The sequence below is a fragment of the Rattus norvegicus genome, chromosome 9 (genome assembly GCF_021556685.1).
Source record: "Rattus norvegicus strain SHRSP/BbbUtx chromosome 9, alternate assembly SHRSP_T2T, whole genome shotgun sequence".
Lineage (NCBI taxonomy): Eukaryota > Metazoa > Chordata > Mammalia > Rodentia > Muridae > Rattus > Rattus norvegicus.
Window position 1 is genome coordinate 31540112 of NC_141542.1, and position 25880 is coordinate 31565991.

The 25880-nt window shown below is 45.7% G+C and overlaps 1 protein-coding gene across 16 annotated transcripts in view; it reads left to right on the top strand.

Moving 5' to 3' along the window:
- Runx2 (RUNX family transcription factor 2) overlaps positions 1-25880 on the top strand; it is a 326063-nt gene that overhangs the window by 169802 nt on the left and 130381 nt on the right. For all 16 annotated transcript variants that reach the window (XM_087567020.1, XM_087567026.1, XM_087567022.1 and 13 more), the window contains 1 exon segment: positions 4087-4248. In XM_087567020.1, the coding sequence (XP_087423146.1) occupies positions 4087-4248 (162 nt within the window).

The following is a 25880-nucleotide window of genomic DNA, read 5'->3' on the forward strand; positions in this document are numbered from 1 at the left end:
CTACTCGACACAGCGGGGAGCTGTAACCTAGCCCCAGTCTGTGTTCAGGGCCAGTAGGCATAGCCACTTTTGCTTCAGCTGATGCTGTGTGGTTGATGTCCTGTAGCTAAGCAGTTGACTGACCCTCCGCTGTGCATTCATAGTCTTACTAGAAGGTCTGTTTATTTCCCACTGGGTTGGGCCATCTCTCTGCACAAGGAAAACAACTCAGGCTCATGTCACAACCAAGCACCCTTAATCCCTCTCTGATGTATATATTTACTTTTTAAAGTTCACTTTACATCCCAATCTCAGTCCTCCCTTCTCCTCCCAGCCTCCCCCTCACGTAGTCCCTCCCCTCCTTCTCTCTGAGTAGGGGGAGGCCCCCCTGGGTACCAACTCACCTTGGCACATCAAGCCACTAAAGGACTAGGCACATCCTCTCCCACTGAGGCCAGTTATGGAAACAGAGTTCACAGGCAGGTAATGGAGTCAGGAACGGCCCTCATAGTTGCCTCCCTTTCCCCCGGCTCCCAATGAAGACCAAGCTGCATATCTGCTACATATGTGCAGAGGCATTGGTCAAGTCCACGTATGCTCTTTGGATGGCAGTTCAGTCCCTGGGAGTCCCCAAAGGTCCAGATTAGTTGTCCTGTTGATCTTCTTGTAGAGTCCCTGTTTCTTCTTGGGCTTCAATCCTTCCCCCAGCTCTTCCACAAGACTCTCTGAGTTCCATCTACTGATCCCTTGTGATGTTTTAATCACTGTCATCGTTCCTTAGGTTTTGTTGTGATTTCTTCCAGTTTAGGCAGGGAGGAGTATCCCCCTAACCCACTGTCGCCTTTGAGGACTGGACCCACAGAGCCAACTGCTTGCTGAGGAAGTCGTTTAGCAAAGCCAAACGCAGACTTTGCAAACCTAACTTCCATTCCTCCAGACTCTCCTCTTGTAGCTGTGTGGCAGTTGGCGGTTGTCCCTTTCATCTGTTGAGAATGTGCTTGACTCCAGCCCCTTGCCTTTACGAGACAGTTTTCCTGCTCTGCAAAGAGCCAACCCTCCCCCATCTGAAGATGGTTTCCCATTTCTCTAAATAGTAACTTGCATTCGTGGTGGAAGGCAAGGAGTTATATCAGTATCGGAGGATAACAAGGACCAGTCACTCGGAGTTGAAATGCTGCCCATCTTTGCAGTCTTAACCTTGGGAGTCTTAAAGCCTAGAAATTCATTGTCTTTAATCATCAAGTATCTTTTAGACTTCTGAAGAAAGTTTATGTTAGCACAGCCCTGCCTCTTTCGTGAATCTCAAGCTCAGGTAAATGTTTCTTAAACTTGAATTGGGGGTGTCCCGCCGTATCTATTAATGTCAGTAAACATCAGATAAATAGCCAGATGTATTTAATTATTTCCACTCAAGGAAGTATGTCCTATTTAGATAATCTTTAAATAAATTGTTTCCAAACTGAACAAATAAACAAGAAATAGCTGAGACTCAACAGCTTCAACTGCATAGAAAAACCTGGAGGCTTTAAAAGAGGAACCAGCCCGGGGAAAATCTGAGTCTCATTATGTGTTCATTTTTGTTTTGAGAAATAAACCTGAATTGACTGTTCAGATATGGTTTTTTTTTTCTTCTTCTGTTTTTAAATTAAGCTGTTGATTTTCAAAGAGTAAGAGTCAATGGGGAGTTTGATACCTGTTATGTGTTTTAGGTATGGAACGAACCCACCAAGAGTATTTTCCGTTTGTTGTTTGTTAGTTCCGTTTTAAGAGAAGAATGTAGGAGTGAGGGTGGCAGAGACGGCTCGGAGAACCGGGTCATGTACTGCACGCTCAGGGGGATGGAAGTTCAGTTCCCCGCTGACAGTGGATAGCTTCCAACTGCTAGCAACTCCAGTTAGGGGATTCAGTGCCACTTCTGGCCACTGCAGGCACCTGCTCTCATGGGGGCACTCTTGTGTGTGTGTGTGTGTGTGTGTGTGTGTGTGTGTGTGTGTGTGTGTGTGGTGTGGTTATGCATTGAAAGTCTTCTGTTGAAGTCTCCTCCTAAGTAGTTTTCCCATGCAATCTCATATTCCCATGATCAGGTTATCGTAACAGTCATGAGTTATAGACTCACGAACAGAAGTTAGGTTTGCAAAGTCTACATTTAGCTTTGCCAGACAGCTTCCTCAGCAAGCAACTTGCTCTGTGGGTCCAGTCCTCAAAGGGGACAGTGGGTTAGGGGGATGCTCCTCCCTGCCTAAACTGGAGGGAAATCACAACAAAAGCCAAGGAAGGATGATGGTGAATGGATGAGGAAACCCAGGCTCTGTCGGGTCAAGGCCAAGTGGGGACCCAGTTACAAACATTCGAAAGCCCCATCTATTGTGCAAATACACCAACTGTCCTATATTTTAAAAAAAAAACCCACTCTGTTCACATTTAAAGTTGGCATAACAATTTTTAAGTTTTCATTTAAAATCGATTAAGTGAGATTTGCTTGTGATTCTGTCAGGTGACCTTTGAGAGAAAGATTAAAACACAGTCTTTATGTTGGGAATAGCAACAAGTTTACCTTGTTATCTCTGCCCAAATCACCCTGAACATGCCTGGTTTCACCTAATCCAGGAAGCTGTGCAGGGTTGGGTCTAGATAGAACTTGAATGGGTGACCCCTTGGGAATACCGGGGGGTAAGGGCTCAAAGGGGAGGGGGGAACAGAACAAAACAAAATTGCCTTCTCTTTTCTTATACAAATGGACGATGGCCTTTTAATAAACGTCTTAGCCGTGAGTTTCCATGGCTTGGAACCCCAGCAGAGCTGTGTCAAAGACATTGTCAGCTCTGGGCAGTTAACCTTCAGCAGTTTTCTGCTCAATTTTATTTTTATTATCATCGAGAGAGAGAGAGAGAGAGAGAGAGAGAGAGAGAGAGAGAGAGAGATTTTCATGGGGTTAAAGCATTTTCCTATTCTTCTGTGTGGGGTCATCCTCTTGCGCTCAGGAACTCCTATGTTCGCCTTAAACCTGGATGTCAGTGCAACTTTTTCAGTGTTCAATCACGGTTGGTTTTTAAATCGACTTTTGTCTTTGCTCAAAGGCTACTTTCTGTTTCAGCTTTATCATTAGATAAAGCATCATGCTTCCTTCCTTCCTAGTCAGCGAGGATGCTACCTCTCTCTCTCCTCTGTTCTCCCCACCCTTGCCCCTTGACTCCCAGAGAGAAAGCTCACTGCAGGGGGAGCACTTCAAGGTGGAAGAAGCACCCCTAAAACACAGCAGCCAGATAAGCACCCCTAAAATGCAGCAGCCAGATAAGCACCCCTAAAACACAGCAGCCAGATAAGCACCCCTAAAACGCAGCAGCCAGATAAGCACCCCTAAAATGCAGCAGCCAGATAAGCACCCCTAAAACACAGCAGCCAGATAAGCACCCCTAAAACGCAGCAGCCAGATAAGCACCCCTAAAATGCAGCAGCCAGATAAGCACCCCTAAAACACAGCAGCCAGATAAGCACCCCTAAAACGCAGCAGCCAGATAAGCACCCCTAAAATGCAGCAGCCAGATAAGCACCCCTAAAACACAGCAGCCAGATAAGCACCCCTAAAACACAGCAGCCAGATAAGCAACAGTTAAGGACGCAGTCTGCATCTCTTGGCAAGATTATACAAGTTAATTAATAGAAAAAATATATAATTTAAAAAGTGTGTTCAGGGAAGGAATTTTCGAAAACACAGAATAAATAAAATAAATTCTGCTTTTTGAAAATAAGCAAAGTGGATTGTTTTCTAAATGGACTCCAAATAGAAATATTTATGCATAAGAGAGACAAATGGACCTCATGCATACCCCACCCCCACCCCCACGCCCAATTTTTCATGTTCATTGAGACATCAAGTCTAGAGAGCTCTGAGTTATTTGAGGTCTAAAAGGGAGAGGCCGTGGGAGATATTTATTCTTCTTACTATTTATTTTCAAGTCTCGTCTTTTCTTCCGTGCTGTGTCTTAAGTTTGGGGCTGCATGTTTTTTAGGCTCCAGAAGCTGGAATACTGAACTGGTTTTTCGTGTTTCATCTTTTGTTTTTTGTTTTTGTTTTTTGTTTTTTTTTGTTTTTTCTTCTCTTCCCAGATCCCAGGCAGACACAATCCTCCCCACCGTGGTCCTATGACCAGTCTTACCCCTCTTATCTGAGCCAGATGACGTCCCCATCCATCCATTCCACCACGCCGCTGTCTTCCACACGGGGCACTGGGCTGCCAGCCATCACCGACGTACCCAGGCGTATTTCAGGTAAAGACTAAGCTTTAACTAGAAGCCCACTGTACACAGGGGCGGGGGTGGGGGTGCTGATGGAACAAGCCTGGCTTATCTATGCTGCTCACAATCACCATATATCAGAGACAAGTGACATTGGGTGGTCATTCTTCTGCACTTATGGGGCTATCAAACACTTGAACATATTAATTCAGGAGAGGAAAATCCACCAGAGATGGCACACTTTTCTTAAGATAACCTTTAATGTTACTCAGAGTCCTGTTGAACTGTAACTTATTTGAGGGATGCTGTCTTACAACTAGGACTGTCTCCCAAAGGTCACGTGCTAGGTCTTCCTCTGCTTGTAAGCAAAAGGACAGCCTGATGGTGCCACCCTCCATTCCTAAAGCCAGGCTCCACAGTAGCTAGTTCCAAGAGCGATCACTTTCAAGCTTAGGCTATATATATGAGAGAGACATAGTCATTCCCAGCACTGTGAGCCCCAGAGGAGCCTTGAGAGGCAGCATGCAGCAGCTCAAGACTGAGGCACAGTGTCCCTCTGTGTGGAAGCCCCCACACTCACAAATCTATCACCCCAAAGACCCCCACCACAGCTTATGGCTCATAGTGGAAGTGTGTGTCTGAAATGACCGGGCCACCCTCTTCTCCAGCCTCTAGAATTTAACAGAGGGAGCCAGAATGTTGCAGTAAAGACTTCAGACAGACGTGCAGAGGAGCTACAGGCCCTCATGCGACCATATGAGTCCCATAAATAAGGAACACAATCCCTCCTCTCACTCTGACGAACACCCCACCCTCATTAATAATCAGATATGACTCCACAGGGCCACCCAGCCACCGTGTCTCATGTCATCCTGTGTCAGTCAGCCTTTGGGCCCCAAGCACCTGTTTGACTCCTGGCCAGGTTAATGCTTTTCTTTCTCTCTCTTTGTCTCTGTTTCCACCTCTCCCTCTCTCTCTCTATCAATTCTCTGCAAAGCTCGGAGCCGTTACTCTCTCCGCTGAGTCGCCACTGACAAGCTGAAGCTCTACCAGCAGGCTTCCATTAGTCCACTCTCCTTTGTTTCTTTCAAGTTGGGAGGAGGGAAGGCTTTGTTTCTCAAGCGAGTAGCAGGAAAGGGCTCTCTGGTCCCAGTGCCTTCACATTTTCTGCTGCAGATGGACTCCCCCGGGGTGAGTAGGGATGGGAGATGGTGGAGGGAGAGCTGGAAGGTTCTTTGGATAACCATGTTACCACATTTTATTGACCACTACTGCCTGTGCTTATGAATCACATGACATCTGTTGGGAGCTGGGCCAAGGAGAGTACAGTATAGACGTTTAGTTTTCTTCTGTTGAGTGAAATCACTATGTCCTTTAGGCAAGACATCAATCCAGGGATACAGAAGGGGAAGAGGAAGACACACAGGGGGCTAGGAAGTGTGCACGGGTCTGGGGTTGACTTGGTTTTCGTTGTTTCATCTGCACTTCAGATGAAGAATTGGTTTTAGATAGAGTTCAAAGTTCCTCTTGGACTTGTGCAAGACTTGTGTGCATTTAGGGTCCCTTTGGGCTTCCATCAGACCAACCCTTTGCAGTCAAAGCAGATTTTTTTTGCTCCTTGTAAAAGCTCCAGTGGGGATGGAGAGATGGCTCAGCCTTTAAGAGCACCTGCTACTTTGAAAGGACACAAGTTTGTCTCCCAACACTCACATTGGGCAGATCAAAGCCACCGATGACTCCAATCCCAGGAGCTCTGATAGCCCCTTCTCATCTTTATGGGGGCCAGGCACACACATGGTACACCCCACCCACACACACACACACATTCAAGCAATCGCGCACACACACACACACACACACACACACACACACACACACACACACTAAAAGTAAATAAATCCTTCAAAAGAAAGAAAGAGCCCCAGAGGACAGTCTTACCTATGGAGACACAAACCTACATCATTCTGTTATCGAGGTGTGTTCATATATAGACTCACCATGGAAACTACCGTATACAGCTTTGAACAGATGACCACCCGGTGGGCTAGCATCAGGGTTTGCCTTTCACACATGCAATGCGGATCGAGCCAGTTATTTTGTTCTCGTCACTTCAAGCATTCCCATGAAGTGACATTAGGGCTCTCTCCCTTCTGCAGAGAAGGAGGAAGGAGCGGAAGCTGGCTGCTTGTGCATCTGTTTATTGATCTAAAGCCAAGGGCAGGAATGCGCCCCCACTTTGAACTGGTTTAGAAGGCAGTCCAGTCCAGTTTTGTCCTCTCCTCTGAGCATCTCAGTGAGTCGTGACTGGCAAAGGAGTAGCAGGGAGAGGCAAGGTGGGAGGTTCTGTGTAAACATTACAGAGAACAGAAAATCCCTCCTGTCAGTGTGTGGAGAAACAGGAAGGAACAGGCAGCTGTGGACTGTCAGGATCCGGGAGAACCCTCCACCTCCTGACCTCCCTCGCTCCTGGTTGTGGCTGTACCTGAACCGAGCACTACCTGATGGACTCAGATCACACTTGGAACAGCGAGTTCGTGGTCCACTCCCCAGAGCCCATCCTGGGGTTGGGTTGGAGAGGTGGTTCTTTTGTAGGGCCCTAGGGGCCTACACAATTTCTACTTTATCATTATTCTCCTCAGTCTATAAAGCCATCCCAAGATATGTGAGACTGACCTTCCTACAAGTGAGACTTGAAGATCTCTCTCTCTCTCTCTCTCTCTCTCTCTCTCTCTCTCTCTCTCTCTCTCTCTCTCTCGATCTCTCTCTCCCTCCCTCCCTCCTTCCCTCCCTCTCTCTACCTCTCTCTCCCTCCCTCCTTCCCTCCCTCTCTCTACCTCTCCCTCCCTCCCTCCATCCCTTTCTCTCTCTCTCTCTCTCTCTCTCTCTCTCTCTCACACACACACACACACACACACACACACACACACACACACACACACACACACACACACAAAACCCTTCGGATGTAATTTACATGTACCATGCCCAGCCTTCTGGCTGCCTCTAACACAGACAGTTACCATTTGCCTCTAACATGGACAGCTCAAATGCTAGCCTCCATTACCACACCCCAAGAAGACCCATGGTTATCTTCACAATGCTTTTGGCTACATCTCCCCATCCAAGGGGGATACACAAAAACACTTGCCGATGATGCTGGGCGACCCACGTTTGTACCTCACACAAACATCAGGCAAGTTCTTTAACTGACTAAGACTTAGGTTTATAAAAGTTTATTAATAACTGGGAAAGTATACACTATTCAGGACAGATCTGACACACAGCATGTGGCATTATAGCTGATGTACCGAAGCTAAATTGTTTTTAAAGTTGTGTATCTATATGTCATCTGCAAGCATGGCTTGGCTTAAGTTAATGTAATACATAGGAACCTAAACTTTTTAAAGGAGATTATTTGCTTTATAAAAGTGAATCCCCACAGAGTATACTTAAAACAAAAGAAGTGATTTGTAACATTTCAATATGTAAATGAGTTAACACTCCTATGGAGTTGAAAAAATCACTTCACATAGAATTACAGAAGTATTCACATTATTGTTATTAAGATTTACAACGAATATTTACAGAACTAAACTCAGGACATTCACAAAATGTCACTAGAGTATCAAGAAAAATATTCTGTAATAAATCGAAAATCTTAGGTTGTGCTTGTGTTTACTAGGGGTGGGAGGGTTATGTTCCAAGAATAGAAGCAATTAGAAAGATGAGTTTCTAGAGAAATTCTAATTCCCTGTAAAATGCTATTCAAAAGAGATACTCTGAATGATCGTACTTGAAGACTGGTAGAGGAGCGGGTTTCTTTGTTTCCTCTGTGTGCGTGTCCTTGCCTCTAACTTTTCAAGTGTGGATTCAGTTCAAGAATCTAAGGAATTATGTCCATAGTTTACTCTGTTTCCTATAGTTTTCTTTCCGGAAGCCAGGCAGGAACATAACAATGACTACTAAAGAGACAGAGGCCTGCTACCTGTGCTCCCCAGTTCATGACAGAGAAAAAAGGACTGCTAGATGTCTTGAAGTTCATAGGCACAACATAAAAAAAATCAGGGTGTTTCCCCTTACTCTCAGGCAGCCTTAAATAGTGTTCTAAGAGCAAGAGTTGTTTACAGGCAAACATTATTTGATTGTCATCTAGCTGACAAAGGAGCCCTCCTTGGTTGTGCTGACTTTGGAGGGTACTCAATTCAATTATAAAAGTCAAGTTCAGTGTATCAGACACCAGCCTGGTGACATCACAGTGCAGAAGCAGCCCTGGACATCCTGGGCTTCTTCTTACCCCACTACCTATATTACAATAAGTAAGACCTTCTAGGATAAACTGAGTGTGGGGAACATCCTGATCCCAGGTGGCTCTAAAGTGACCTCACCTCACCTTGTGATGTACCACAGAGGTAGGCACCGTGATTCCTCGGTGCTTCCTTAAAGAAACAGGTTGTGACAATGGAGAGACCAGAAGGCTGTACACGGGGGCCAAGCTGTAGCGGGCTTTACCATTGTAAAGTGCTGTCTGTCACGCGTGCTGCTGGGTGTGTGCAAGGCACTTGTGTAGCTTCACATAGTGATTGCGGTCAGTGTTCTGGAGGTCATTACAGGATACTCTGTAGATAATTATTGGCCTTCAAACTGTGTTTCATGCGGTAATCCTGCCACTGAAAGAAAAGAGATTCCTTACTGCCTGGTTCTCCACATTAGAGTCCAATGGGGAGACTTTCTTCTTCTCCTACCTCGGAATCTATGGGTCCTACTACTTCAGTTGGCTCTTTTTCCTCTCTCTCTCCCTCCCTCCCTCCCCCCTGACCACCTCTTCTGTTATCTGGAGGTGGAAGGTATAGGTGCAGACACATCCCTGTGGCCTCTTTCATGTGGCCTCCTGTGCTCTCTGGAGGTCCCATTAATGACACACGCTGGACACACAGAGAAGAATCTTAGATGTTTCTGCTTTGGTTACTTTGGGAGAGGCCACCAGGAGTTACACCAAGGACTTTTTCATGGCATTTATGCCTTTGTTAATTTCTTTTCCTTTTTTCCCCCATGTAAGCAAATAGTCTTGAATCTCTTCTTTACATATCTTAGCATCAGAAGCAATTGCGCTCAGCTCCACAAGGCTGTTGAGGAACATTCCATCCTGAGGGCTCTCAGTTGTGGCACTCCATTTCCCAAACTCAGCAGAGCAGGCGTTAGCCCAGTTCTAAAAAAGAAGTCACTGACAATTATTGTATCAATACCACAAGATATAGAAATTGGCAGTGGGGAGTTGGGGGGGCCATGTGATCATTTGAGATGTGTCAGGAGGAGCAGCCAATACAATGTAAACCCCAGTGGCTTCTGATGGGGCTCACTTAAGAGGTGCTTCTTATGATCCAGTCCCTGTCAAGTTTTCTGAGTCCAGATCCTAAAATCAGTAGTTCCAGTAGTGTGTCCCATCCATGGGAGCATTTACTTCTCCACGTCCAAGAGGGAACAATGCCTCCCTCTTGGAGAAAAGGAAAAGAAAACTCTAGCAATTAATACTAGTAAACCAGAAAGTTAAAACAACCTTAATAAAACACCAGAGAGCCTCCACTTTTTCCTGTGAACCCACTTCTACATTAAAAGCCTGTTTGGTAAACACACCTCTGCCACAGCAGCCGCGGGCAAGCAATTACGTTCTGTGAGAGCTGCTCTTATTTTGAAGAGGGTCTCGGTTTAAAGCCATAAAGGGGGAAGTTATTAAATTTAATGGACCCTATACAAAGGCAAGTCCCATGTGTTAACAATGGCATGTCCCATATTCCTCTCCTCATATCAATGGTGATTGATCTGAGCGTTTTCAAATTTGTAGGTCAGAGTTCATCTTGCTTTCCCTAGAACTAGCCTGTCTTCCGACAAGAGCAGATGGCGTTTTAATCCCACTTGAACCTCAATTTACTCCAGTGCTGGGAACAAAGACACGGTTTCCAATCCTACCCTGTCCATCGGAGAATGCTGGCACAGACTGTAAGGCTGACTAAGCCTGGCTGCATGACTAATTACAGTTATTCATAGTTAGCCTTGGGTACCCCAGCTCAGAGTGTAACCTGTGTGTGTGGCTTGACTGATTTTTTTTTTTTAAATACATAGATCTAACCAATTGTTGCCAGGGCAGGGTGGGAGTGGAATTTACCTTGGACACTTATGCAACCACCCGTACAGAGGACGAAGAGCCGTTAAAGAAAGAGGCCATGCTTATGCAGAGACAACAGGCACCTTGTCACGTGGTCACACAGTTCTTCTCTGTGGTTGATGAAGCCTGCTCTCACAGGAGTATGTGACCCTCTCTCCAGATGTCCCGATTTTCTCAGGGCACAGTGGCTGCTGGGATTCAGGAAGAGCATGGGAACAGTTTAGCTGAGGAAAACTTGATTTTAGTTTGTCACTAGGAGTCTTTCTACCGTTCTCAGATGCATCCCTTGGCTTATTGTGCCTCAATGGTTCCATGGAACAAAGTGACTCAAAAATCACTTATTCGTGTGTCTCAGAATTTTCCAGGGATGGATATGTGTGTGTGTGTGTGTGTGTGTGTGTGTGTGTATGTGTGTGTATTTATGTATTTATGTATATATATGTGTCACATATGTGTGTATATATCACATATATATATGATTTTAAATTAATATTTATGCTTCATAGCAGTTTTATCTTACTTTGGGAAAACCGTTTCTAACTCCTTCTATGATTTGAACTATTTGAAATAATTGGGATTAAAAATATATATGGTAGAAGAATGTTATATATTTTTTAAAAACATAAATATTCTTTCTGCACCTTCTGATCTTCTTTTGCTATAGATTCTGTTCATGACATCTTTTGTTAGAAAACCTTTACACACACACACACACACACACACACACACACACACACACACCCTCTTCTTAATTTGGCCCACGGACAGAGTGCTTTTCGTGATTGTTTATGGATGCAGACACAGAACAGACTTAGTTAAAAATCATGGCCCGCGTGTGCTTATTGCCTGTGTTTGCTGCTCCTAGGTAAAGTCGTTCATTCCCTTTCTCTCACAGAGGCCTGGTGTTCCTGAGAACTCACTGCTGCTTTCTGCTCTCTGCCAGGGCTCTCGGAGCTGGTGTACAGGGCCCCATAGCTTCCCCCAAAGGCCTCTCATCTCCTACCAGCACTTTCCTCTTGGCAAATGTTCTCTTCTCTACACAGCTGTTGTACCGTCTCTGAACTCTGGCCATGCCTCTCCAGTGTCCATATCTTTCTGGGATGATATATTTCGCATGCTTACCAGCTTCTGAGGAAACAGTGGTCCATCTCTGCTGCTTTTAGAAAACTTAACAGGGAAGCTGTGTGGCTGTTTTCAGTCAACGCTGCTGTTGCATTTACACACAACTTTCTCTTCACTCAGAGGCGAGCTTTTCAAGGACCATGGCTATGTCTTACATATTCTTGGGTCATTGTAGCCTACGATCTTGTAGCCTAACATGTAGTTGGTGCTTAGTATAGTACAAGGAAACAGTGATGTGCAAGAAGGAAGATAGAGAAAACAAACTAAGACAGTTAGGAAGAAAGACAAGAAGGGCTGGTGTGATAGTTCAGAGAGTGATGGAGATTGTTAGCAAACCTGACAAGCCATGGGCCTTAGATGACATAAGGGAGAGCTGACTCCTGCAAGTTGTCCTTTGAACTCCACATTTATGCCATCGTATATGTTTGGGGGTGGGGGAAAGTACGGACACACACACACATGAATAAATTAATGTGCTTAATTAAACAAGGGGGGAAGTTTTGTTTACCTGGAACAACAAAAGGACAAAACTATAGAGAGACTTTTCTTGTTGATAAGGACAGGAAATGACACGGCCAAAGTGTGCATAAGCAGTATATATTTTTATCTTGAGCTCCTCTTGCAATGTGTTTCATATTTAGAGCACGTATCAAGACTACATCTGTTTCCAGAACTTTCTGCTAACAGTTAGTAATCATGCCAAAACATACTCTATGTCCAACTTGAAACCGAAGGATCAAATAGAATTTTTGATTTCTAATTTTGAGTCTGACATTAATTACAGCCATCAGGCAATAAAGTGTCAGGGGCCTTTCTGAGAAAATGATGGACGTTACATGAACTCAGTGGTAAACGGGACAAGAAGCTGTTCTTCCAGAACGGAGCAAGCGATCTCTCCTTGACAAACTGTCATGTCTCATGAAACCTCACTCTTCCTGGCGCCAAATTTTCCTGAGGTTTTTCCACGTAAGGTTTCAGGTCACCCCACGGTCCCAGTTGGTGGCCCCTGGGGTGTGCTACTGTTGTCCTTCTTTATGCCTGATACTCAGAGTCAAATTCTTTATCCTCAGCCTCTGTGCTTACCGCCTGCTGTGGTCATTTGTTCAGATCAGGTGTTGTGCACCTACTAAGAGTGCCTGAAAGTTAGGCTGACACCCTGCGTCGTCAGCTCTTTACATCCCTTCTTGGGTTGGATATCTTCCCTCAGTTACCCTGTCAACTCAGTAAGTGGCTCCCATGTACTCGAAATGTGTCGAGGCAGGCAAGGAATGGCAGACATAGGGAACAGGGTCTCAGCGTTAGAGAGATATCACCCTTCTCGTCTAGGAGACAGAACATGGCCATCCAGGAGGTAGCTCACGGTCATGTTGTGATGTAGCCCAGGAAAGGCCAGCAGAAGCCACGGATGCTTGGCGTCTCCGTGAGCAGGGACTTCCTGCACCTCTCTTCTGCTCTTTTAACTTATACTTGTGACCAACTTAAAGCTAATGCCTTTAGGGAATTAAAAAAAAAGATATTTTTTCTTAATAAGAGATCATCCTTTTATTGTGAATTGATTCAATGATTTATATTTGTAACTTAAGACGTTGCCTGTATTAGTTTGGCTTCATAACAATTTTTACAATGATTTTTTTTTAATATCTAACAGGAATGAATGAAATCTTGCCTTTCCTTAGCTAGATGGAGAGCTCCTGCAGGCCCAGGGACTAGGCTTTTAATCCTCTGCTCTCTCTCTGTAACTCTGGAGAGATTGAAAGCTCCCCTAGGCCTCAAACCAGGCTCCATAATCCTTTTCTATCTCTCTGTAATTCCTACTTGCACGCCCTGCTTGCTTGCATAGATGCCCATGGGACGCCCTCGCCTTCAGCCTTCAGCCTGCCCGATAGACAGTGCTGTAAGCCTAGGGGCTCAATGTGCTGAGGGTTATTGAGACTAGTTAATGCCTCTAGAGGTGGGGTCCCAGGGGCAATGGATGGCTGTTGCCATTTACCTGAATTTCATATTCTGTAAGTACCTATATGTTCCAACGATGTGGAATCTGCCGACTTCCCTTAATAAAGCGAAACAACACAGTTCCAACTGTGCTTTAACATGCCTGAGCCAATACGTTTGTAACTTACTGTGGTTGGAAGAGACAGATCTGCAAGTATTCATGACATGAGTTTGCTTTCTGCTGCTGTAGCGAGGGCCAGGACCAAAAAACAACTTGTGGGGGACAGTGTTTATTTCATTTTACACCTCCAGGTAACAGTTTATCACTGAAGGAAACCGGGGCAGGAACTGAAGCAGAACCTATGGAGGGATGCTGCTTACTGGCTTGTTTCCCATGGCTTGCTCAGCCTGCTTTCTTAAATATCTTAGGGCCATCAGCCTAGGGAATGGGATATCTTAGGGCCATCAGCCTAGGGAATGATGCCATCCTCAGTGGTCTGATCCTCCCACACCAATCATTAACAAAGACAATGACCCATAGACTTGCAAATGGGTTAATCCAATGGAGGCAGAGCTCGGCTGAGGTTCCTTCTCTCCGGGTGACTCTAGCCTGTGTCAGTAAAAGTCTGGATTCCATAGCTGTGAGGACACTCAAACTCATTTTAGGCCAGAGCAGTGGCAAAGCTAGATTTCAGTGCCACAAAAAGCAATAGACGAGATGCATTCTGGGGCGGAAATGGTTGTGTGTGTTCTCTTCCTCCTAAAATGCAGGTTGTATGTTTTCAGAACTTTCATAGATTTGCATCCAGTTCCATTGACTGATTTAAGGTCAGCACACAAGTGTGACCAAGCTTGATCCGCAAATGCTCACTAGACAGGTGTGCTGGGAGTAGCCCACGATGCCCACGAAGTGAAGGGAACCGTGGGTGAGGAGCTAGTAGTGAATTCAGGCTCGGAAGCTGGCATCATCCATTTGAGAAAAGTCACAGTGGGGTGAGCCTCTGCATGGTGTGAGTGGAAGACAGAGGACTCAAAAGTTGGGAATGAGTCCTCAGTAGAAAGGCCTTGACCTCAGAAGAGCTGGGACCTTGTTCTAGGCAGGATCATACAACTACAAGCTAAAATGAAAGGAGAAAGGTTTAGGTTGGTGACAGGGCTGATGGCATTGCTTCTACTCCCTCCTCAGCTTCTTTGGGCTGCAAAGAGATTTTCTCATGGTAGCAAAATGGATTAATGGCTGAGGTACTTTTGACCCAGTATGCACCAATCTGCATTTGATTCCCAGGTCCTATATAGTGAAAGGAAAAAATTGACTCCCACAGACTGTCCTCTGACCTTTTACACACACACACACACATACACACACACACACACACACACACACAGTTTTCTCTCTCTCTCCCCCTCCCTCCCTCCCTCCTTCCTCCCTCTCTCCCTCTCTCTTTGCTTTGCTTTCCCCGTGCTTTGACAAAACATTTGAAGAAAGCCCCTTAAGGAAGGGTTGACTTTAGCTCACAGCTCTGAAGGATTTTATCCACCGTAGCAGAAGGTATGGTGGGAGAGCCAGAGGCAGCAATGACACGGCTTCTGCAGTCAGGGACCAGAGGGATAAACAGAGTGCACAGCTCCCTTCCTCCTCTAGAACCCCAGCAAAAGGAATCCTGCCCCCTCCCCCAACGCACTGTTAGGGCAGGGCTCTCCATCTCAAGCCAACCGGAAATTCTCACAAATGTGCACACAGGTTTGTACCTTGGTGACTGCAGAGCCCGTTAGGCTGACAGAATTAACCATCCAAGACAATGAAAGAGGGCTACAGTTTAAAAAAAATCAGTGAAAAGAAGAGGCAGACCAGAATGACAGGTAGCAGATAAGAGTCACCCAAAGCAAACAGCAGAATGCACAGCCTGGGTGACCTATTGGAAAGAGGGGAGTTTTCTCCCACATGAGTCAGCCAGGAGGAGTTTACACGTTTGTAAACAGCTGTGTATCTTTTGCTACATTTTGGTTTCTTCAAAGTGAACCCCAGTGTCTAAGTCTTCCTACTCACATTTTTTAATAAGATTAAGTTCAAATTGCATGGTACAGGATGCAGGGCTAAAGTTTTAGGGAAAAGAAAATCTTCCTAAGGGATTTCTTTTTTTTTTTTCCGGAGCTGGGGAACCGAACCCAGGGCCTTGCGCTTCCTAGGCAAGCGCTCTACCACTGAGCTAAATCCCCAAACCCCCTAAGGGGTTTCTAACAGGTCAGATAAAACTGTACCAGAGGAACCCAACTTGGAGCCATTCGTGTTGAGAACAATTACCTAGAAGGGAAGCAGACAAACAGAATAGGCTTCAAAACACATAACTCATACGCAGAGTGGTTCGGATTCTCGGAACCCACGCCCAAAGCCAGGCACATGCCTATACCCACAGTGAGAAAAGGCAGGCGGAATGAGAGCTAGCTAGGCAGGCAGATTTCCCAGGCTTGAGGAAGACAAGGAAAGGATGGAGAGATGGGTGGATGCAGATCTTGCTTACAGGCTCAAATGGCCGAGGGTCCTGTAGAACTCACTGGCGAGCACTTTCTGGCAGCCTCTCAAGCTGCTGTCTTCTGAGGATATTCCCTGCAGCTGGCCCACTCAGGAGGGACAGAGATCAGGGATACCAACAGCAGAGTCTGAAGAGTGAGTCTGAGGATTCCAGGAAGTAGGGGGCGTTTTTCTACCGGAATTCAGGAACTCTATAGAGTTAGAGCATTTAAAAGACCCGGGACACCCAGACCATCAGAAATGATAGCTTTTTCAATCATGTCGACCTTAGAGATAAACACGCTAATCACATGTGGAGAAGAATAGGGAAAAACATCATAGCAACCAAGTAGCATACACTGCATAGAAAAACATAGCGCGTTTGGCCCCTGGTAGCCAGGAGAGGTTTGTTCTAGAATCCTCTGTGAAGACATGTGCTTATAACTTTATATAAAGCGCTGTCCTGTCTGTGCGTGGCCTGTCCACGTGTTCCTGTGTAAGCATTTCTCAGATGGCTCGTACTGTGTTGTAGAATGTCAGTGCTATGTAAACAATTGTTTTGCTGTATTTGGGGGAAATGGTGGCAAGAAGAAAAAGAAAGAAAGAAAGAAAGAAACCAGTCTGTGCACACACTGTAAAGACTGTGAGGCCTGAGAGATGGCTCAGCAGTTAAGAGTTTCTGCCCTGCTTGCTGAAGACCCTGGTTTGGTTCTTAGTATGTGGATCCATCGGCAGCTGACGAATACCTGTAGCTTCAGCTCCAAGGGTGAGCCGATGCTTTATTATGGCCTCTTAAAACACCCACAGGACATTTACATGGCACACATTCTGATGAGCGGGTTCCCACACCACTGAATAAAAGTAAACTATGAAAAGAGCCATTTTTGTCAGATGGTAAGAGACCCATGGGCGAGAGGACCAGAGCTGGAGAGTAAGATACAACACGTCTGAGTTTTCAAACGCATGTTGTCCTACTATTCTTTTCTCATAGGAGTTTCTATTTCAGACCTAAATAATCTCTCTCTCTCTCTCTCTCTCTCTCTCTCTCTCTCTCTCTCTCTCTCTCTCTCTCTGTGTGTGTGTGTGTGTGTGTGTGTGTGTGTGTGTGTGTGCACGCGCGCGTTGTGCTATATGTATACACATGCATGCTCTCGTGTCCCCTTTTACCTTTTGGTTAACATAGAATCTCTCATTGGCCTGGAACTTTGCCACACAAGCTCTTCTGTGAGAGCTGGCCAGTGAGCTTTGGGGATCCTCAGGTTTCCGTTTCCCATCTTGCCATTGCTAGGATTACAAGCACATACCACTGCACCCGGTTTTTCACAGGGATGCTGAATGTCAGATCCCCATGTTTTTGAGATGAAAGCTTCAATGGCGGAGACATCTCCCAGCCACGGAGCGACACTACTGACCGAGGTTCTGTGGACATTACCTTAGAAGGACTTGACATCCCTCCTTCTTTCCAGGCCACACCTGGATTACACCAGCAGTGCTTGGAAAACAACCATGGTCTCACCAGAAATGGGTCCAAGGGCCCCATAGACAGGCCAACCCCACTCCATGTTTAGCCGGAAACGGTGGTAGAAATAGTCTATCTTTCAGTTTCGCATAGACGTATAAATGAAATCTGAAACTTTGAAGTCTGTGTGGGGTGAAAAAACTTAAAGGTGCTGCTGAAATTATGCATAACATTATACACACACACACACACACACACACACACACACACACCTACCTGTGGGAATTGAAACCATTGACACAAATTACTGAGTTTAAAGCTGTTCTAATCAAGACTATCTGCTTAAAGAAGATAGGATAATGGGAAGGAATGGCCGGCAATGTCACTACCACAGAACTTATTCACACAATACATTTAACTATTAAAGGTTTTCTTAGAAAAGAAGTAGAGGACGGTTGGACAACTTCTGGGACTATGTTCTCTTTTCCCACAATGTGGGGCCTGGGGATGAAACTCAGGCCAATAGGCTTGTTGGTAGCAAACGCCTCTACCCACAGACCCATCTTGCCAACCCTTGGTCCCCATTTTCTTTTGGCCTGTGTTACACAGTTGGCTAATAATTAGACACTATTTTGTAGCAAGAAAGTCTGGGCGTTTTTCTGCACAGTGAATCTGTTGCTAATTGATTACCTCATCTGAGATGATAATACTGGGTTTTAGTAAATGAGGACGGTTCTTGACAAGCACAGTGCATTTGGTGGAATTGCTAGTAGTTTCTTGGAGAGTCTCGTAGTCGTCTAATGTATAGTAGAGTGAATCCCCACCTTTTTTTAACTGAGGAATCTGTGTGACCAGGAAGGGCAGGGACTCCTTCATTCTGATCATTTGCTTAGACAAGACTAGAACCAGAGCCTACATTCTGTCCAGGGCCTTCTTCCCATTACTGAGCACAGCCAAGGTAACTGATGAAGAGAGAGACCTCACCTAGAGTTAATCCATCCTTCTTCTTGCTTCCTGCCTTCTCTCATCCTGATGTAAAGTTATGTGAAGACATAACATGTGCATGCTGTCTATGTGCACACACGTGTGAATATGTGCTCTTGCAGGGGCCAAAAGAGAACACTGGGTGCCCTGCTCTGTCACCCTCTGCCTTGTTCTTCTTGAGGCAGAGCCTCCCACTGAACATAGAGCTATGGTAGCTGGCAGTCAACAAACCTCAGGAATCCTCTTGTCTCTGCTGCCCCAGAGCACTGGAACTATAGGTCTGTACATGCCCATAGCAGTCATTTAACCAGGTCCTCACGCTTATGAGGCAACCACTGAGCCATCTTGCTAGCCCCAGGAACATATTTTTTGCCCTGTGGCTTGGCAGCGTCTTCCCTCTGGAAACATCTGGGTCCATATCTAGTACAGGCTCTATATTCTGACTCTGAGGAAAAATAAAACTTGGGTCTTGATCTTAGCAGACAGAGACTGCCCATCATTTGAAGGGCTACACTAGCATACTCTCCACTTGCCCTTTGTCCCACAGTCCCTCAAGAATACAGCAGGCACTCTTTCTCCCTCATTAAAACAAGTAGCACCTTAATATAAAGTTGGGTGTAAGTCTGTTTATCTTTGGGCAACAGAGGGCTCCATGTCTCAAAGTCAAGGGGTCGTCGGGGCAGCCACAAACTGATGCTGAAAATGGTCCATTGCTGGTGAGCTTATTGCTATAGCACCAAGGTTAAACGCTGAATGAAGTCCTCTGGAGGTGTGTGTGTGTGTGTGTGTGTGTGTGTGTGTGTGTGAGTGTGTGTGTGTGTGTGTGTGTGTGTGTGTGTGTGTCAGACTGTGGAATGTTATGGAGTAAAGAGAAAGTGAAAGGAGTCCCACTTGGGGCTAGTATTTATTTATCTCCTACAAAAAGGAGAATTTCACTATTTGAGTTTTGCTCTTTGGAGGCTTTTGCCAAATTCTTAACAATCTCTAGGGCTTGATTTCTCATTTAAAAAAAAAAAAGTGCCTCTCTGAGAACAAGGGTCTGTGTAACTAGGACGTGTTTGTTTTTGTTTAAGTCATTCAGAGGGGGAAATCATCTCTTGTCCATTGTTAAAAGAGAGGTTTCAATCAAAGGAAAAGTCTCCATATTCTAAAATATACAAACAGTTCTTTGAAATGGATGCCAAATCAAACTCTAAAAGGGACGTTTTTCTTGCAGAAGTTTTGAGTTAATTCCGTGTGCAGGGCTAGAGTGGAAAAACTTTTGAGACCGTCGGAGGAGGAGGAACGAGTTGCAGTAGCACCACACTTAGCTTCCGAAGTTACATAAGCAGCTTTGTCTCACAGTCTTCCAGAGCTGAGCCGCCTGTCCCTGCTTTTAGACTAAGTCTTAGCAACAGAGAGAAAGGAGTCCTTTCAGGCTGAGTCAGCGTCTCAGTTAAGTAGAAGGTGAGACTTAGCTTTCTGCCGATATTGGATCTCAGCAGCCACGTGAGAAAGCATACCAGCTCTCATGGATACAAATTAGCCTACCATTCTTGGGGTTTGTCTTCTTTCATTGTTTAAGATGGGGTGTCTAGTTAAATAGCCCACTGGCCTCCAGTTTGCTATCCTCTTGCCTCAGGTGCCTGAGCATTGGGGCTACCAGGATGTGCTACCGTGCCTGGTTGAGTGGTTCCCTGATGTCCTGGTTAACTTTTCATCAGCTTGACAAAGACTAGAGACCTCTGGGAATAAAAACTTCCACTGAGAATATGCCTCCATTGGACTGGCCTGTAAGGCGAGTCTGTGAGACTATTGACTGAGGGTCAATTTAGAAGGTCCCAGCTCACTGTGGGTGGTGCAACCCAGAGCAGACAGTCCTGGATGCAGAAGAAAGCAGGTTAATGAGCTAAGGACAGCAAGCAGCCTTCCTCCATTGGCCTCTGCCTCCCTTCCTACCTCCCGGGCTTTTGCCTTGAGTTCCCTCCCTGACTTCTCTCAGTGATGGAGCTTAACCACTAAGGTGAAATACACCCTTTCCTCTTCAAGTGGCTTTTGCACATGGTGGTTGTCATAGCAATAGGAAGCAAACGTGGACACTTGTTTTGAAAGGGATTCTGTGTGGTATCCTGTCGGGAATTCTATTTGCACAGAACTAGCACGTGCCAGCAAGGTGAGCCCAGTGTGGAAAGAGGACACAAGTTCACTCACGCCTCACCAATAACTAACTAGCTGGGTTGTGGGGGCAGCTTCCTTTCTTACTTTCTTACTGCTGTCTGCCACGCCTACCTCACAAACACTTTGTGACCATTAAGCCAGGTGTTCGTAAAAACAGTGAAAGTTTAAAAATGGGTGAATGTGAGTGTCTTAGTTAAGGCTTTACTGCTGTGAACAGACACCATGACCAAGACAACTCTTATAAAGACAACATTTAGTTAGGGCTGCCTTACAGGTTCAGTGGTTTAGTCTAGTATCATCAAGGTAGGAACATGGCAGCATCCTGGCAGGCATGGTGCAGGAGGAGCTGAGAGTTCTACATCTTCATCTGAAGGCTGCTAGGAGACTGGCTTCTAGGCAGTTAAGACAAAGACTACTCTCACAGTGACACACCTACTCCAACAGGACCACACTTCCTAATAGTGCCACTCTAGGGGCCAGGCATAAAGATGTGTTGTTCATAGAATAAGGGAGCAAGGCAGGGCATGGGTTACAGCACTGTGAAACTCAGGGGTTGGGAATGCAGGAGATCTTATCTGTGGGTATGGGTATAACTCAAGTGAGTTCTGTGGGCTCAAATCCATATAGGTAAGGAAAGGCAGCTGCTTATACAGGCACAAGTGAGAAGGAACACACTTATTGCCACATGTATAATTGACAACTGTAGTACCATGCTTTTACCCTCGAATGTGTGATATCTTTCATCTATGTCTCTGAGAAGGACTTCGAGGTGTTCAAAGGAAGCAGGACAGGGTTCTGATTCCAAAAGATCTTAGGTCAGTAAAGGTGACAGTGTAATTTTTGTCCCTTTGCAAACCCATACAGGGACACGTGGAGACCCAGGAAGCATGGCAGATGAGGTTGCTAGAGTCCATGAAGAGGAGGAGGGAGCTCCCAGTAGGAGGGGATTATGAGGCAGGATTTGAAGGGTGTTTGCAATTTCAAGAGGAGAGGAGGGTTTAAGGGCAGGAGAACCAAAAACCAAGGTAAAGTTGGACACCATGATAGGCCTGTGATTCTAACTACTCAACAGGCAGAGGCCCAGAGGAATCCCTCAGGAGAATGACATTCAGTTTCCTCGGAAGGCTGCAGAGTGAGTTGAAGGTCTGTAGGGTGAATGATGGAGACCCTGTTTCAAAATATAAAGTAGAAGAGGGCTAGGAATAGCTAACTCAGTGGAAGAGTGCCTGCCTAGCATGTAGAAGGCTCCAGGTTCAAATCCCAGTATGGAGGAAGCGAGGGGGGGTGGAAGGCATGGAGACGGAGACCAAGGCAAATGAAGTGGGGAAGTGTGGTTACTAGAGAAAGTGGAAGGGGTCCAGGTTGACCTGGAGCATACAAGCCACACATGAACAAGAAAGTCATGGGGTCATGGTTTCTAGGATCTAGGTTTGGGGCCTTGGGCAGTTCGGTCTGTACAGCATACTCTAGGGTCTACACTGGCTCATCACCATGCAAAGCGCTCTCAGTCTATCTTGGAGAACCATAGGTTCTAACCACAGGTTAGAGTTTGCATGATTCTGTCTTGGGGTCATCTGCCATCTGGAACCAACTCCTCCTTCCCCTGGCTTGTCTTGTGGATCTGTGGGGTTTGTGAGACGTCTCAGTTGCTTTTCTATTGCTGTGGTGAAACACCATGGCCAAGGCAACTTACAGAAGAAAGTTTTTCTTTGGGGCTTAAGCTTCCCAAGGGTTGTGTTCCGTGCCGTCAGGGACAGCAGATAGCAGACAGGGGCAGCTGGAGTTGGAAGCTGAGGGCTCACATCTCAAACCACAAACAGGAAACAGAGCCAATAGGGAATGGTATGAGGCCTCAAAGTCTGTCCCCAGTGACACATTTCCTCCCACCAGGCTGTGCCTCCTAAGCCTCCCAGCTAAGCACCAGCAACTGGGGATTCCAATGCTTGAGAATGATGGGCACATGGGGGTAGGGACGAACAGGGGGTATCTCATTCAAACCATCTCGGAGGGCTAGTCTAAGGCTGGGTTGGGCTTTGATGTGGAGGGGCCACGTTATAGGACGAATGTCATACTCTATCCAAAAAGTACAGTCTGTGTATTAGAGGACACTAGAACTTAGCCTCCGCATCCCGTGTCACACACATCTTTTCCCAGGCAGAGTCTTTTACAGAAGACTCTGGTTGGACCCTTGCGCTGAGTGTGTGCAGTAAATCAGAAACTTCAGCTTTCGGAGTCTCCATTCATGGGTTTTCTAGCTTGCACCTGATCATCAATCAGTAAGGGAGGTAAGAAGAGGAAATGGTGGCTGTTTGCCGTGTGCTTTCACTGTTTCCCTGTGCTAGGAGCCAGGAAGCCTAAGGAATATAAAATGTGATTTATTTCGGCTCGCACGGGACATCAGTGATATTGACTATATCCAAATTCAAAAGCAGGGTCAGTCATGGCAAAAGGTGACAGATATACCAGTCCCCCATGCCACCTCTCGGCTCCATCCCCACAGCTGCCACTGAGTCAGTCAGGACCGTCTTTGTCCGAGTTGACTTGAGAGTGTCCTGAATCTCTACACCTTAGCAGAAATGGTGGCAGTAGGGTCACAAAATTCTAGGGTCAGGTCCTGGGCTACTGTGGACTCATCTGCTCGACGGTAACCTTAAAGGAATCACTTCTTGGAGCTTTGAGTTTGTCATTCAGAAAGTGGAGTTGGTGACAGCCTCCTTTGTGGAAGACTTATGACACAATGTAAGTAGCAAAGGTGTCACGGAGGTCATGCTACCTGCTGACCAGAGCTGTGGTAACACTGCCTCAGCTTCTGGGTTGGCCTCCCTTCCTTTAAGTCAATCTCTGCTCCCTCGGAAGGATGCTGTAAAGATTAGATCGCTTAGAAGGCTTCATATACGACTGGGGAAAAGCTGAGCCTGCTTGGTTAAGCAGTCACCAGATCTGGTTCCCAGCCTGTCAGCCAGCAATGGCAGGTCAGAGCATTCCTACACCATGGCTTTGGGCTTGCCACCAAGCTTGAAAGAAATGCTGTTCAGAGTTTTCACTGCAGCACCCTAAAGGACAAATGAAAACACAGGACTCCTTCACCATGCCTCCCCAGCCCGCTGACATCCATAGCTACCCCCAAGGACAGTGTTTTCAAATCTAAGAAAAAAAATCATGGGAACTTCTGGTCTGTTTTAATGTAAGATGCTTTAAGCTACTAATAATATCACTTAGCTGTTCTGTAAGAAGCCTTTCCACTTGCTTTTTTCCCTTTTGTTCCATGGCTTCCTATCAGCTAAGCTTTGGTGTCTAATATGTAAGATGTCAACCAATTTTCTACTTTTAATACAGTCCAAGTTACCACTAGCTCAAGTCATGAGAAAGAACCAGGCTGCCCTCACTGTATTCTAGCTTTAAGAAAAAAAAAAAAGGAAGAAAGAAAAAGAAAAAGATTTTCTTAGGAACAATTTATCATTTAGTTGTAATTTTTTAAAATAATCTTAATTGACCACATATGCTATCAGTTGCTCTTGTAGCCTCTGCTCCCGCCCCTGCTCCCCGCCTCCCGTCCTTGCTCCCCGCCTCTTGCCCCTGCTCCCCGCCTCCCTGTGCTGCCTCCTGTGGGCATGCGCACTTCACTGCTTTCTGCCAGGATGTCAGAAAATTAATTACGCTGCTCCGGGTAGATACCATCACAGGAAAGCCGCCCCAGATTCAAGATAAGATTACCGATATAGAAGCTGTTATTTTTAGGGGGGAAGACTACTGCCTTTCGATTTCTTTACCTCGTTTTTCCTAGTTTCTCCCGTTTTAATCCTGGCTCCATGTTTTCGAAGCCATACCTCATTAGTGGTTTTTAATTTTTCTGAAACTGAAATAGGGTCTGAAAGAGTAGATTTGCCCCCTTTTCCCTCCTTTTTCCCCTCCTTTTTTTTTTTTTTTTTCCTGGCTAATCGGAGGAACGCAGCCACATCTGAAGTCACTTGGCTCATTATGAATTTCATGGAAACTGATTCTCTGAAAGTGTTTCCATATGTGTGCTCCCAATATATCCCATCCTCTCTAAATGGGAGCACAGACGTGTGCATGGGCTGGAAATGGCTTCAGGATGTGACAGAGCAGTCATATGACTCGCGGCACCGTGGGTGGCCCCTTCTGAAAGACAGGGTGTCCTGGGTGCTGGCCTCCTTCCTGCAGTGGATCTGGTTTCAAAGACTATCCACCCTTCCCTTAAAATGTTCCTAATCAAGGCCTAGCGAGATTGTTCCCCCTCTTCTCTGTCCAGTTCCTCTCTTCAACCCTCCCAGCCTTTGGCTCCTTCCTTCTGCCTTGCTCTGGGTCCCTGGATACATACACACAAGCTCACACGTCTTTTACTGTCCCCTTTTCCTTTCACAGAGCGGAAGTATATTATTCCAGCAATATCCTTAAAACTGGAGTGGGTTTAAGGAGTATTGCTCTTTCTTGAGATTGCCAGGATCCTCTGCTCTTGCCCCCTCTCATTCCTCCGGCGTAACAACCTTTCTTAGCCTTAGGATCCCCTAGTCTGTCTGATTTTGTATTACAACATTGAAAGCAAATATTTATACTGGAGATTTGAGGTGCTCTCTCTCTCTCTCTCTCTCTCTCTCTCTCTCTCTGTGTGTGTGTGTGTGTGTGTGTGTTAGTCATTTTATTGTCTTAAATATTGGCTCTATTTCTCATTCTGATGTTTTCCTTCAGCATGGTCTTCTGCAGTTCCCCTAAAGGTGTGTTTTTCTAATTATTAGGTGATGAACTGAAGTCTAGTTTTGTTCTGCTTAGTCATGTTTTGTATGAAGGGGTCAATTCGGAGACAACTGGTATAAAATCCCTTTAAAGTCTCAGTGTGAAGATGCAGAGTAATATTTTATGTACAATCTAAAATTGATTCTTGGGTCATGTCTTCTGGAGACCAAATTGATATTCATTTGTCTGGCAGTATTTTTGAAGCACTTGCTTTTTCATTAGGTATTGTAGAGTGTCTGAAGGAAGGATGGGATGGGAAGATTCACTTGGAAAAATCCTGCCTTTGAAGCATGAGGGCGTGGGTTCAAATCCCGAGCACCCGTGTAAAAGTCAGCTGGGGGGGCAGTAAAAACAGGTGGATACCTCCAGCTTATTGGCTGACGGACACAGTCACACTGATACACTGTATGTTAGAGAGAGACTCTGACTCAAAACATAAAGTGGGGGGTGATGAAGAAGACACTCAAAGTCAATCTGGCCTCTACTTGTAAACATGCATATTCACCTACACACACACACACACACACACACACACACACACACACAGAGAGAGAGAGAGAGAGAGAGAGAGAGAGAGAGAGAGAGAGAGA